We start from the raw sequence: 13,441 nt of genomic DNA, 5'->3' as shown, positions 1-13,441 counted from the left end.
AACTAATAGGGTCAGCTGCCTAGTTGAGGAGGACACTAGTCCCTTCTCCTCTAAGTTCATACATCCTTGATCTCATTCCTAGAGGTGTGGAGAAATTGGAGGCCTTCTCCTTGAGTGACTTGGAAGAAGAAAATGCGGAAGATCCTACTAGGAAGGTGCAAACTTGGGAGAGGATTTTGGTGGGTGTACAAGCTAGATCCAAAGGTATAATTCCTCAAACCTTTATCTTTGTTTTAAACACCACAACTAGAGATATTAGCACTAGACTATGCAATCTTAAAGGGGATTTAACTTGACTAATGGCATATACATGCTTCCATTGTTATTTATACTACCTGGTGAAATTGGAAATCTTGTGCCTAAAATCTCTAGTCTTTTCTTTCACGAACACGTGGAGTACATCCCTCATAAACATCATTAAAAAGAGGTGATGTATAGCGTATATTAAGATTATTACACAAATCGGGAGATCCAAAAAAGATAATCCCATATCCATGTATCATATGATACAACAGCTTCAGGAAAAATGATGGGACACCCCTTGTAGCTAGTTTAAGCACCATGGCATGCCCTTGGACATTTGTTCCAATCCCATTGCATGCAATCAAGACTCCAAAGCATATGCCAAGAAACCCTCGTTCCTTAGATTTTCTCAAAAGTCTCTGTAAATCATTCTTAGTGGGTTTACAAAGATATTTTGGTCCGAAGACGGCATTGATCGGATGACAGAATCTCCTGCAAGACTCTCAAGATGTTCTCTCTGAAACCTTTATATACTAGTCAATGGAAGCAGTGAGGGTTTCGTATGCAAGCATACTCGAAAGTTGCTGACTGCTGTTATCTCTGCATATTTTGAGAATCCAAGTTTCCCGATTGCATTACGTTTTTGAGTGAAATAATCATAGAAGTGATGACTCCTTCCACGATCTTGTCAAACAGCTCATGTCTCATGTAGAAGCTGGCCTAAAAGAAGCGTGGTGAATACAATGGAGAGCCAGACAAGTAATTACATAAGCTGAACATGGCTCTCTTCCTGATCTCGATTTACTCTTCTTCGACGTGATGAGGTGGCAACGTGTTGCGGCTCATTTGCTTCTTGGGCAAAGCCTTAAGCATCTTTAGAAGTGCTGACACATGACCCATGCCATTGCAAAAACTACTTTATCAACTTCGCATGAGGAGTTATTATTTCATGGTTGGGCCATTACGGTTTAGTGGTTGAGAGTTTTTTTTTTTTAGAATATAGTGATTAGAAGCTTATTATTATGAAATAAGTGTGATTATTAAATGGTTGATGAATTATAATTTACTGAGAGTGAGTGACAAATAGATAATGATCTAATGTATTCGATTGAGATGAGAAGATTTGATCTAATGGTCATTGGAAGATGAAATTTTATCTTATTTGAATGGAGAGAATGACTTAATTGATAAATAAACTCATTTCGATAAATAAACCAACGGTTTTTTTTTAACAAACAATATTATCTAACCTACTAAAAGGGAGGGTGCTTAGCCTCGTGATGAGCTAACAATAATGAATTGAACTTAAGATTGATGCGAGAATTATACGCACACAAATTAAACCCTCTTTTTGACAATTGTAGTATAGATATGTAAGTAGGGATCGTTCTGGACCGGGGATTAGGAGGGATTGTTAATCACTTGGATTTGACTCAAAAACGTAAAAACACAATATAAAACACTCTACTAGACTCAAAGAATGCAAAACTAAACTTTAAAACACTAAAACAAACCAAAAGACTCAAAACAGCACCAAAACACTCAAAACTGCCTTAAAAACATTTTCTGGGCAGTTTTGAGCACTTTGAGTACTTTGGACGAATTTGGGTAACAAATTGAATCAAAACACTTATAAACACAAACCAAAACACTTTCTAACTAATTTGAACAATACAAAGACTCAAAGGACTCAAAACAAGTTCAAAAGACTCAAAACTGCCTAAAAACACTAACTAGGCAGTTTCTGACCTTAAACCCAAATTTGGACGAAATTAAGTTGTAACTTGACTCAAGACTCTTAAAAACAAAAACTAAATTGATTTCTAACTAATTTGGACATTAAAGTAAGGGGGGATTGAGTTTTGGACGAAATTAAACTAATTGCACAGATTCTAATTAAAAACAGAATGTAAATATGAATGTGATGGATTTGAATGGATGGGATGACTAGCTAAGGGGTTTATCTCCACACATGTTACACTTGCATAATAAAAAGATTTCCAATTGCATTTCAATAAACCATGAATTCTCAACACCCCAAGTTAACCGTGATGCACTAATTAACCTTCAAATTTTCCTAACGTTATTGAATTGGATGATTGCATATGACAACCCAAAACATTCCCCACAAGTCCCTTACATGATTGCATAATAGAGATACAAGCAAAAATCATTACGCTCTATGAAAATTATAAGTGTTGACGAGGCATTCGTTACTATGATTGCATGAAACTTATGCCAAGAATTCGTTTAACGCGATTGTTTATAAGCAACCTCCACTACTTGTGAATATAAGTTCGTAACTATTAGGTGAAACTCACTTATATTCTAGCGTCATATTCATGCATGAAAATTAAGCGTGTACTCTCAATAAACATACATAAATAAGTTATCAATCAAACAGTTAAACAAATTGAATCCACAACTTATGAAACGCAATTAGAAGTAATCAAATCAAAATGCAAGCATAAACATATATTTCGAATCCCCCCTAACCAGGGGGGGTTTAGTTCCTCATGATACAAAACAAAGAGAATCAAAGAAACACCTAAACATTCCAACAACTCAAACTTGAATTGTATGAACGTTTAGGCCCTCTTCTCTTCCATTCCTCATTCGTACAAAACAAAGGGTATTGAAATTAAACATTGAAATCAAAGAAACACCTAAACATTCCAACAACTCAAACTTGAATTGTATGAACGTTTAGGCCCTCTTATCTTCCTCTTCGTTGTAGCACAAGGTCTAAGGATAGTTTGATGGTGTGAATGGTTTGAGGAGTGGTGAAAATGGAAGGAGGAGGCCACGGCAATGGGATGATTTCTGGTGTGGTGTTTGGATGATTAGGGAGAGAGCACGGCACAAGGGAATGGTTGGTGTTTGTGACTGAAATGTGTATGAATGGGAATGAATCCAGTGTGGCTGCAATAGATGTTTATTTATAGGTGAAAAGGAGGGAATATGACAGCTAGGAACTTGGTGGAAATCTGGAATGGTGATGGGAGATGCATGTGGCTGATTTGTGAAGGGAATGCATGTGGATTAAAGTGGAATGATAGCTAGGTTATGATGATGAATGCATGTGCAAAGTTGGTTGAATGATTATGGGTGCATGTGGCTGATTTATATGAAGGGAATGCATGTGGAATGAATGTGTGAATGATGGCAGATTGTGTATGTGAATGATTAGGGTGAATGTGCATGTGCTTTGACAGCTAGGTTGAATAAATTAAAGGGAGTGCATGTGGCTTGGCTGGAATGATTGGAATGCAATCTGAAATGGGATGTGTTGGTGTGAATTTCTGGTACAAAGGGCCTCCTTTGGTCTTCAATTTCGTCCATCTACTTGGCTTCAAGTATATGCAATCCATTTAACGCCCCAAACGACTCCAAAATGCACCAAAATGCACCATTTTGCAAACTTTGCCCTTAGAACCTGAAAACACACAAAAGAAGCATAAATGACTAAAATAACTAAAGAAACATAACGTAAATGTACGAGAACAAGCCATTTAAGTCGCATGAATATGCTCCTATCAAAGATCTTTTACTTACAAGTAAAGAGGAATACCATTAGACCGTACTGTAGTACCAAGTGGCTTGATCTAACGCTTAATGAGAGATGAAATCTTATTTGATTGGAAAGAATGACTTAATTAGATGTATAAACTCTGTTAAATAAATAAACTAAATCAACGGATGAGATTGGGCTAAGATAATATAATTCAACGGCTGCTGGAAAACGAACTCTAGTAATTTTCATTTGGATAGAAGGATTGGCAATCGCCGAAAACGAGTGGCTCATCTCTTTCACTTCCTCACTCCCACACCAAACCCACTTCAAAAATCCAAACCACCATCATGTCCTCCCTGACTACTACTCTTCTGTGTAACCCATGGCCAGCAGCGCCGTCGCACTCTCTAGCTCCACTCTTTGCCACCTCACTAGAAAACCCACTTCACTGACTTCAACACTCAGCTTAAGAATCAGAGCCAAGGCCTCCACAGCCATGGCTACGGCCTCCGCCGCCAAAACCAAGGTGGTACCTGCAGTGATAGTGGGCGGTGGAAGGGTCGGAAGGGCCTTGGAGGGGATGGGGAATGGCGGTGACTTGCTGGTGAAAAGAGGAGAGCCCGTGCCTCTTGATTTCCAAGGTCCAATTTTGGTTTGCACTAGGAATGACGATCTTGAAGCTGTTCTTGAAGCCACTCCAAGGCCTAGATGGAACGGTACTACTTTCTCTTCACTCTTTATTCCAGTTATTGTCTGAGCAGTTTCAATTGATTTGTTGATGGTTTTTTTTATATGAAATTCAGGTGTTATCAATCAACTTTTTTGTTAATATTATATGTATATGAATTATGGAAGACTGTTACAAAACTGAGCGCAATGGCGTTCTAGGATTCATACAGCCGACCTCACTTAGTGGGATAAGGCTTTGTTGTTGTTGCTGTATTATATGTATATGAATTGTTTGGTTACTGGAAGTGGAAGTAAGTTGGGAATTGATTGGATGGGGCTTTTCACTTGTGATTACATTCAAACCCAATACTTTTGAACTATCGGTTCATGTTCATGTAATAGAGTGCTTAATGGAGTTTCTTAGTACAAACTCAATATGCTGAGTGATGAATCTTAAAAGAGGACCTTCATACTGTTAATTATTGGATCCAAATTAGATGACTGAATTCTTTGTTCGACTGCTATGTCTCTTGTAAATATGAAGTTGGAGTTTTCATTGACCAAAATTCGGCTTGTGACTTCTATTCTTTCATGAAATTGTTCATGTGTTTTCGAAGATTTGTTGAATTTACTCACTACTGATTATAAGATATCTGAAAAAGTTAGGAGTTTGTGACCAAATATTCCTACCATTTGTTTGCTGCACTCCCTTGTGCAGCAATAGCACCACTGTTAGCTTGGCAGTTTATAATTCAGGCTGATATGAAACTTCATTATTTGTAATGCAATTTTCTAAACATTCACTTTCAGTTAAATTACATGTCAATCAAACCTATATAACATGCTCCCCCTCTCCTTGTTTTCAAGTTTTGTTGCTTGCCAAAATTGGCGGAGAAAGGGGGACATGTCAGATTGCATTCTTCTGTGAATGGCTTTAACTGGATTTTTTTACTTCACCTAATTTGCAAAATTTGTTTTGGATTTTTGCTTCTTGGTTTGCTTGACCCAATGGTCTTGACAATCCAGCAGATTTGGTTTTTTTCCAGAATGGAATGCTGGAACCATGGTTTGAAAGTAAAGGCCTTGGTGATGCTGACCAAGTCCTAGCATATTTTGCTGTCTCCAAGCTTGGAGAACCTCCTGTTGATGGAAAGACTGATACCAATCCTGAAGGACTGACTGTGTCATATGGGAAATGGGCATCGGCAGTAGCCGATAGATTACATGCTGGAGGCCTCACTTGCAAGGTAAAAGAATAATATCTGCGTAGCATTTTACACTAATTTGGAATTGGTTTTTCTGTTGCGTTAGTCTTTTACTGATGAATGAAAATATAAAGCAGGTTCTCAACAAGGAAGCATTTCAGAAGCAGATGTTAGAGAAGTTGATCTGGATTTCAGCATTCATGCTTGTCGGAGCTCGTCATCCAGGAACAACTGTAGGTGGTGTAGAGAAAGAATACCGCTCTGAGGTAATCTTTTTTACTTTTTTCTTTTCTTTTAAAGTTGAAAAGACTAGAAAATAAATGTAATTCTGCCCTTGGCATATTGATGGTGAAATAGGATCTTTGTCCAAAACAATTTCTACTTCATGATTAGGTTGCAGATTTGGAAATGCCATGTACAAATTTACTTTACCTAGTATTTGTTACCTTTTGGCTATTGTAATTCTACTACGTATGGCATAATAGCTAGCGAACTGAACTACAATCAATGGACGATGAAAAGAGGGACTAAATTATATCATATGATTGGAATCTCATAAGTTGTCTGAACTTAATGATGGAGCAACAATTCCTTGTGTTTTACTTCTTTATAAACTGGTTTCTTATCGTTGATTTGCAACAATAGCAATTCTAAGGTTACTTTCTTTTGTATGTATTTTTCCTTCATCATTATTCATGACTTCCTAGTTTTTATTTATTTTTTTATTCCTGGGAAGCATGACTTTCTAGTAAAAATAACACCGAGGTTTTGTTCCATTAACATGGGTTTGTTACAGAATGCTGAAAGGTTACTAAAAGTAAATTCTATTGGGGGTGTGGTGCTGTCTGGTTTTGCTTGGCTTACATCAAGCCAAACGCATAATAATTATCATGGCCAAGGCTGTAACCAGATTATTAGGTTGAACTGTAACTGTCCAAATACTTGCATAAGAATGGACATCTCTCATTTCATTGACAAAGAAGTATCATGACACGAAACCACTTTTAGGTTAGTGCAGTATAGAGTCCATACTATTTTCGGAGTTAGGGAGGAAAGGGTTGGCTCATCACATTGGTTATGTGTTAAGAAAAGGAACCAATAAAAACTTGACCGATATTTATGCTTTCAGGTGTCTAGTCTCATTGTGGAGCTTGCCTCTGCAGCTGCTGCAGAGAAGGGGTTGGTATTTGAAGAAGCCATGGAGGACAGATTATGTGCATACTCACGCGCGGTTGCACACTTTCCGACTGCAGTTAAAGAGGTGAGAGATGCATGCAAGCCATATATATATATATATATATATGTATGTATGTATATATCATATACGCATGTGACTCGAACGGGTTTAATTTGTTTTTTCACTCTGGTGATTGCGTTTTGCTTGCAGTTTAAATGGAGAAATGGTTGGTTTTATTCTCTAACCGAAAAGGCAATTGCCGAAGGAAAGCCGGATCCCTGTCCGCTCCATACGGCATGGCTCAAAGATTTGAAAGTTGTCTAGGTGAACTAGGTGCAGAAATAAAATTGAATTGTGTTTTTGTCAGTTTTACTTCATTTTGACAAGGTAATATTGTAAACTAGGTCGAGGAAGATTCGAATTAGGGTGCAAGGGGTGGGCGCATTCTGTTTTTCGCTGAGTCTTGTGCATGCTTAAAATGGGCCTTTTCTATACAAGAAACACGGCTTAGCAATGTGCCAACTTCGATGCTCATCCTGAAAAATTTAAGCACGAAGAGATTTCTATGTCATCGCATAACAATGTTATTTTAACAAAAAATTTATAATCTTTTTCAATGCTAATACTAGGATGATTTATACTAATTCGTTTAAGTTGGGAGGGTGATTTGAAATTGGAGTGGGACCAGGTCTGATTAGAGAGCGTGGGACCAGAGTGGCGTAAGTGTGTGCCTTAAAATTAGGGAGGGTGGGATTGGTGTGTGATGTTTTTGGCCTTGACCCTGCGGTACACATGGTCAGGGTGTTGGATCTTAAAATTTCTCCTGTTTGACGAGTTATAGTCATGCAAATCCCCTTAAAGAAGCATAGATTTAGTTTGGTGTGACAAATAGTTGTATTAAAGCAAAGAGAAGGATTTGGATCTCATACCATTGGATCTAGACTTTAATCCTATCCAAGAGTTCCACCAACTTCTTTGCTCCTTGGAGTGTCTCTTCTTAGCTTCCTCCACCTTGAAAGAAATGGATATCTTCTTAAGCTCCACCTTGAGAAAATCAAGTGAGATAGATGATGGAAATAACCCAGGAGAGTAGTCCTCTCCCTTAGTTGGCCGGCTGTTTGTTTGTAAAGAGAAGTAGGGTTTTTTCTCCTTTGTTGGGGTAATGAATCAATAGGCTAAAAGAACTTGAACTACTTTTAAGTTCAACAACGAAGTTGATCGCTTCTATGGTTAATTTAGACTTTTTGATTAATTATATCACTTAATTAGTCTAATTAATTAATTTCATCATCCTTTAGCCATCTCATTACACAAGTGTATCAATGTACAACCGTCTTAGGTTCTAATTAGCAAGGCAGTGAGGTGATTGCTGTTAGTACACTTGATTAGTATTTATACAATCACTTGGTGAATTAAAACTTACTTTTCATTCTTCCGTACATTGACAACTACATAATTAATTATCAAGAGAGACTCGCAAGCCATGAGTGACATCTAACAATGTGTCATGGCTACCCAAGATAATGTAGAATTGGTCGGAGAACCTATTATGTATGGTTACTTTTATGTCAACCCATGTGCCATTCCATCATCCTTCTCTAAGGTAGTGTTTGGTACGCAGACGGGACGGGACGGGACGGGACGGAACAGATGTTATGTGTTATGTTTGGTACGCGCAGGACGGAACAAGACGGTTGTTCCGTCCTGCGTTTGGTAGCACATGGACGGAACGGAACAAAAGATTAAAATGACTAAAATACCCATGTTCCGCTGTTGTTTGGTATAATTTTATGGGCGGAATGGGACATGACTCTTTTTTTTTTTTTTTTTTTTTTTTTTTTTTTTAATTTTAATAAGTTGTTCAAATTTGAACACTATTATCCATTATTTGTTTTTCTTGGTCCAAATTTTAATAGGTATATGTTGTGTTTCACATGCAAACCCCTTTAAAATTTGTAATTTTTCCCGTTTTCTACACCTCCATTCGAATTTTCACCACAAACCCATCAAATTTTATTGTGCAAATTGCAAAACCCACACCCCAATTCAATTTTTAGTCCCTAATTTTGGTCCTTTCAATTGTGGGTTGTTGTTGTAAGGATGGATTTATAAGATGTTACAATCCTATCACTAAGGAAATAAATAATTTACATAAAATCATAATAAATTGTTGAAGAGAGCTGGAGTATTCAAAGTAGGTGTGGATGGTTGGAGAAATGGCAACGAGAATTAAACTCTTCTAGTGAAAATTTGATGAAATGGAGTAGAAGAAAATTTAACAGAGGAAGGGAGGAAATTGATCATCTAATGCATTATTTGGGTTGCCTCCATGATAATTGCGAGGAACATGGTGAGCAGATTAAGGTCTTGATAGAGTGTATTAACAAATTGAAAGAAAGAGAAAAGAAGTTTTAACTAGGTCTCGAATCAAATGGATGCAGGTTGGGATTCTAACTCAAAGTTCTTTCACTAGACCACCATATAGAATAGATGATTTAATACAGTTGAAAAATTGCAAAACATTCAAGGGGTATGGATAGAGGAGGCGAATGTTACATGGTAGATAGTGGAAGAGCATTTCATCAACTTGTTCATGTCTGGGGGTTGGCAAGATTGGGGGGCTATCCTTGACTATGTTATCCTAATAATATCAGAGAAGGTGAACAATGATTATACAAAGCCAATTAGCAATGACGAGATCAAGGATGATTTGTTCCCAATAGGAGCACATGACAAATGTTGAAAAATATATAAGTTTAATGATCATGCATATCGTAAACATTTTAGGGTTTAAACATTTAGAACTTAAACAAAGAAAATGAAATATGCATAACTTAAACATGAAATATCCGAAATCAAACATTCGTCCTAACTTAAAAAACAAATAATGTCTTGCTAAAGTAATAATGAAAACACTTAGAAGTTGATAAAGTTCCCCATACTAAAACCACAAATACTAAAACCTCAAAGGCTCTCCATAAACACTTTAATGAAATCTGGCTTCTGTGAGTCATCTAAGGTGGTCCAAATACCCATCAGATCGGTATCTTTCACTAACTTCATTGAAATTCTTAACACCTGATCGTATGGGAGACCCATGGCCTGAAGCTCAGAAGGTAGTCTAGCTTTTGCTTCTCTAAAAGTAAAACTTTCACCTAACTTCTTCATTTCAGTAACAGCTTTATTCCAACCTTCACTGATAACAGATACAATATTTGCATCACCATCATTCCTGCTCCTCTTCCTCTTCCTAACAGGTTGAGAAGCACTAGATGTAGCAACAGAAGGAGATGGGGTAGGTGAAAGCGGAGGTATCTCAGAAGTCTCACAATCCTCACTTTCCAAACCCATATTTTCAATTGCATCTGTCGCTGATTCAGCAATGCTACCCGTGGCTCGGTCTCTCCTAAACACCGTACATAGCCGTGGATACAACGGGAATGGCTTATTTGGTTTGCAAGATGCATTGGGATGTTTCTACAATAAGAACCCAAAGAAATCAAGGTTAAGACTTTCAAAACAACTAATTGATAAAGAATAAGAAAAAAAAAATTTACCTTCACCCACTCCTGTAGTATTTCGTCACTATCCACAACAACATATTTTTTCTCATCATCCCAACCAAATCCAGATGTATTCATCATGTCATATGCAGACGAATACTTTTCTTTTAGACGCTTCAATTTGTTTTGTATATGCTTCGGCTCTATATTAATGCCAGGAATCTGTTCCCTCATCTTGGAGGCAACTGTTACAAAAGTACCAGCCTTAAAATTGCCGGTCTCACACCTAACACCATCAGCAACCATATCCTCGAGGATGGTAGGTAGTACATCCTCCTCATGATCAATCCAATTACGTGAGGTGGCCATATAATCTATCAAATAAGCCATATATTACACAAGTAACACAAATAAATTTATATTAGTTGTACTAATCAATTACCAAATCAAATAAGCCAAATCAAATGACAATGACTAAATTTATATTAGTTGTACTAATCAATTACCAAATCAAATAAGCCAAATCAAATGACAATGACTACACCCTAATTTTAAAATTTATTAAAATTTAGTAACACAAATAAACATATCAAATAAGCCATAACATCTAGATAACTCCCAATTACCATATTACAATAACAAACATCTCAATAGTCTTGATGTTACGAATTTTCAAGCCAATTACAACAACTAAATTGAGTCCCCATCTAAAAGACAATTACAACAACTACCATGTTAACCAATTTTCAAGCCCTTCTTCCTCTCCACTCATCATATATTTCTCTTGCAAGATCATCCCTCCATTGAGTGTATATTTGGCTTGACTCAACGGTTTCAATGTAGGCTAATACTTCTGGTAAATCTTCCCCTATAGGTAATTCATCAAATGCAAGCCTTGCATTTTCTTCAGGATCAACTGCCATATACATTCTGATAAAATTATGAAGTAAACTACATGCGGTGATCATTCGTCCCTGAATCTTGATTGGATAGTGGGAAGGACTTCGTAAGATAGCCCATCGTAGGATAGTTAAACTTCATTCGCTTGAGGCTTCCAAAATTCCAACGATCCTTTTAATTTCTTCTCAAAAATTCAAAATCCATTTTAATCCAAACTGGAAAAAAGCAAAACTATAAAAAACCACACGCAAATAATTTTAAAACAACTGCACTCACACAGTTTATATCACCAAGAACATATAAAAAAAAAAAAAATTAAATCACAATCTAAACTAATGTTTCCTCTCCTCCTCTCTGTGTTTGTAACCCCCTGCAGCATAAAACCCAGAAAAACAAACCTTCACACAACCTCAACAACTCCTCTCATCAAAAACTACGAATCCATAAATCCAATAATTACCAATCCATATTTATTGTAAACAGAAATAGTTTACAAATGAAATCAGGCACTTATTAATACTGTAACTGACAAACAAATCTTGATTTTATGATCATCAATTCAAACATTCAAGTTACCCAAAAATACAGAGGAGAGAGAGAGAGAGAGAGAGAGAGAGAGAGAGAGAGAGAGAGATAACTGAGGACCACCAAGTTCGCAGAGCTGCTACACGGAAGAGGACGAGGAGGAAGGTTGCGAAGGGGACGCGGAGGAAGGTTGCGAGGCTACACAGAAGAAGATGAGCAGGAAGGTGTTGCGAAGGGGAAAGGGATGCAGAGGTGAAGAGAAACGGCTGAGAAGAGAGATTTTGTTTTTAGGGTTTGTAAACTGATTTTGAAGTTGTAAATTTTGAAAAAGACCAAGGGCATTTTTGTCTAAAAATATTGGAAATTTCTGTCCCACAGACGTGGAACAACCCGTTCCAGGGTGGGGGTGTGGAACAAAAAATCATCCAAAATCTGTTCCGTGGAACAGCGCGTTCCACTCATTTTAGGCGCACCAAACGCGGGACGGAACGCTTCGTCCCACTCTGTTCCGTCCCATCCCGCGTACCAAACGCGACCTAAGTGAATACTTTCAATCACATTATTAAGGTATGTTACATTTATGTCAAACCCCCTAATGTGATCATCCTAATTTATTCCATTGAGACATATGGAAATATCTTCCTTTATTACGCTTGATATTTTGGCCAAAAGTTCTTGAATCATATCTTAGAGTTTCTTCCTCTCATATTGAGGATTAGCTATTCCATGTTGAATATTCAAATGTCTATGAGAATAAGTCTAATCCTAACAATGCATAAAACACATCCAAGCTGCGATGTGGTTATGTTTCATTGTCAGTTGATCAGTAACGTACCCCCAAGACAACTATGATGTCTCAGGTCAAAAGAATACTTGCATCATTCCAACTTGTAAAGTTGCTTGACATGTATGTAGAATTCTATGCAAGTACTCTTGTTTGATTATGTTTAGTGATCTCATTTTATTAATGAGCACCTACACACTTGCCTCAGTATCCCTATACGAATGGTTTGAGACAAGACATTCTTTCTATAAAGTAGACATAGTATGTACTAGTCTATCCGGACTATCAATGTCTCTATGACAATCCTATGTCTAGAAACCTTTTAGGACATAGGGTTATAGAAAAAAGGTCCCAATTGTGTCTTTAGATTGCTTTTTTCTTTAATCCATTGTCCATGGATCCACTATTTGGACGTACATAGATTAATAGGATAGTCTTAATTAGTAGTGTTGCTTGTTTATTGTATTAGTCATAACTAATCATTCTGGAATTATCCTGAAAGGTTTCTTCTCAATATTGAGTGCAAGGCATATCTGAACAGTAAACCTAGTGGGACAAACTTCTTGTCTAAGGAAAAAATGTGAGTTAATGCAATGTTAATGCTTTGGTTGAACAAGTGGCAGTAAATGCACATGTCAAGGGTATGACCAGTCTGATGTGGGTGCCTTGTTACAACCACATCAGGTTAACAAATCCTCAAACCACATGCCAAGACATGAACAAGTTTTCCCAAGATTCATCATCTCAAATTCAGACTTCGGTTGTGAGTAAGCTTTCTCAAGCTCTTTCAGAATCCTAGTGAGATTTATGTTCACAATTTACTTCTCACGTGACTACAAGTAAGCCTCCAATCTCTCCAATTCAAACGCACCACTACCCACTGTCTCTCAAACACAAAATAACTAATTTTGCAAATGGCAT

General features: G+C 37.2%; 2 protein-coding genes across 3 annotated transcripts; one reads left to right on the top strand and one right to left on the bottom strand.

Annotated features, from left to right (window-relative positions):
• Positions 1-4,016: 4,016 nt before the first annotated feature.
• Positions 4,017-7,431, top strand: LOC103955096. 2 transcript variants are annotated; one of them, XM_048576745.1, is made up of 5 exons: positions 4,017-4,473; positions 5,453-5,673; positions 5,769-5,897; positions 6,761-6,892; positions 7,019-7,431. In XM_048576745.1, exons 1-5 carry the CDS (start codon positions 4,140-4,142, stop codon positions 7,130-7,132), a joined length of 930 nt encoding a protein of 309 aa, XP_048432702.1. In that variant the 5' UTR covers positions 4,017-4,139; the 3' UTR covers positions 7,133-7,431. The 2 variants fall into 2 exon arrangements, with proteins under 2 accessions (XP_048432702.1, XP_009365243.2); XM_009366968.3 differs by having other exon boundaries at positions 4,020-4,473; positions 5,456-5,673.
• A 1,229-nt stretch (positions 7,432-8,660) lies between these two features.
• LOC125473636 lies at positions 8,661-11,586 on the bottom strand. Its single transcript, XM_048576743.1, has 2 exons — positions 10,366-11,586; positions 8,661-10,285 (listed from the first exon to the last, which is right to left on the bottom strand). Exons 1-2 carry the CDS (start codon positions 10,699-10,701, stop codon positions 9,773-9,775), a joined length of 849 nt encoding a protein of 282 aa, XP_048432700.1. The 5' UTR covers positions 10,702-11,586; the 3' UTR covers positions 8,661-9,772.
• Between the last annotated feature and the right edge of the window lie 1,855 nt (positions 11,587-13,441).

The sequence above is a fragment of a genome, unplaced genomic scaffold, assembly GCF_019419815.1.
Source record: "Pyrus x bretschneideri cultivar Hongxiangsu unplaced genomic scaffold, Pyrus_bretschneideri_v1 Contig90, whole genome shotgun sequence".
Taxonomy (NCBI): Eukaryota; Viridiplantae; Streptophyta; class Magnoliopsida; order Rosales; family Rosaceae; genus Pyrus; species Pyrus x bretschneideri.
Note: the sequence above shows the minus strand (reverse complement) of the source record. Positions and strands in the feature narration are given on the sequence as shown.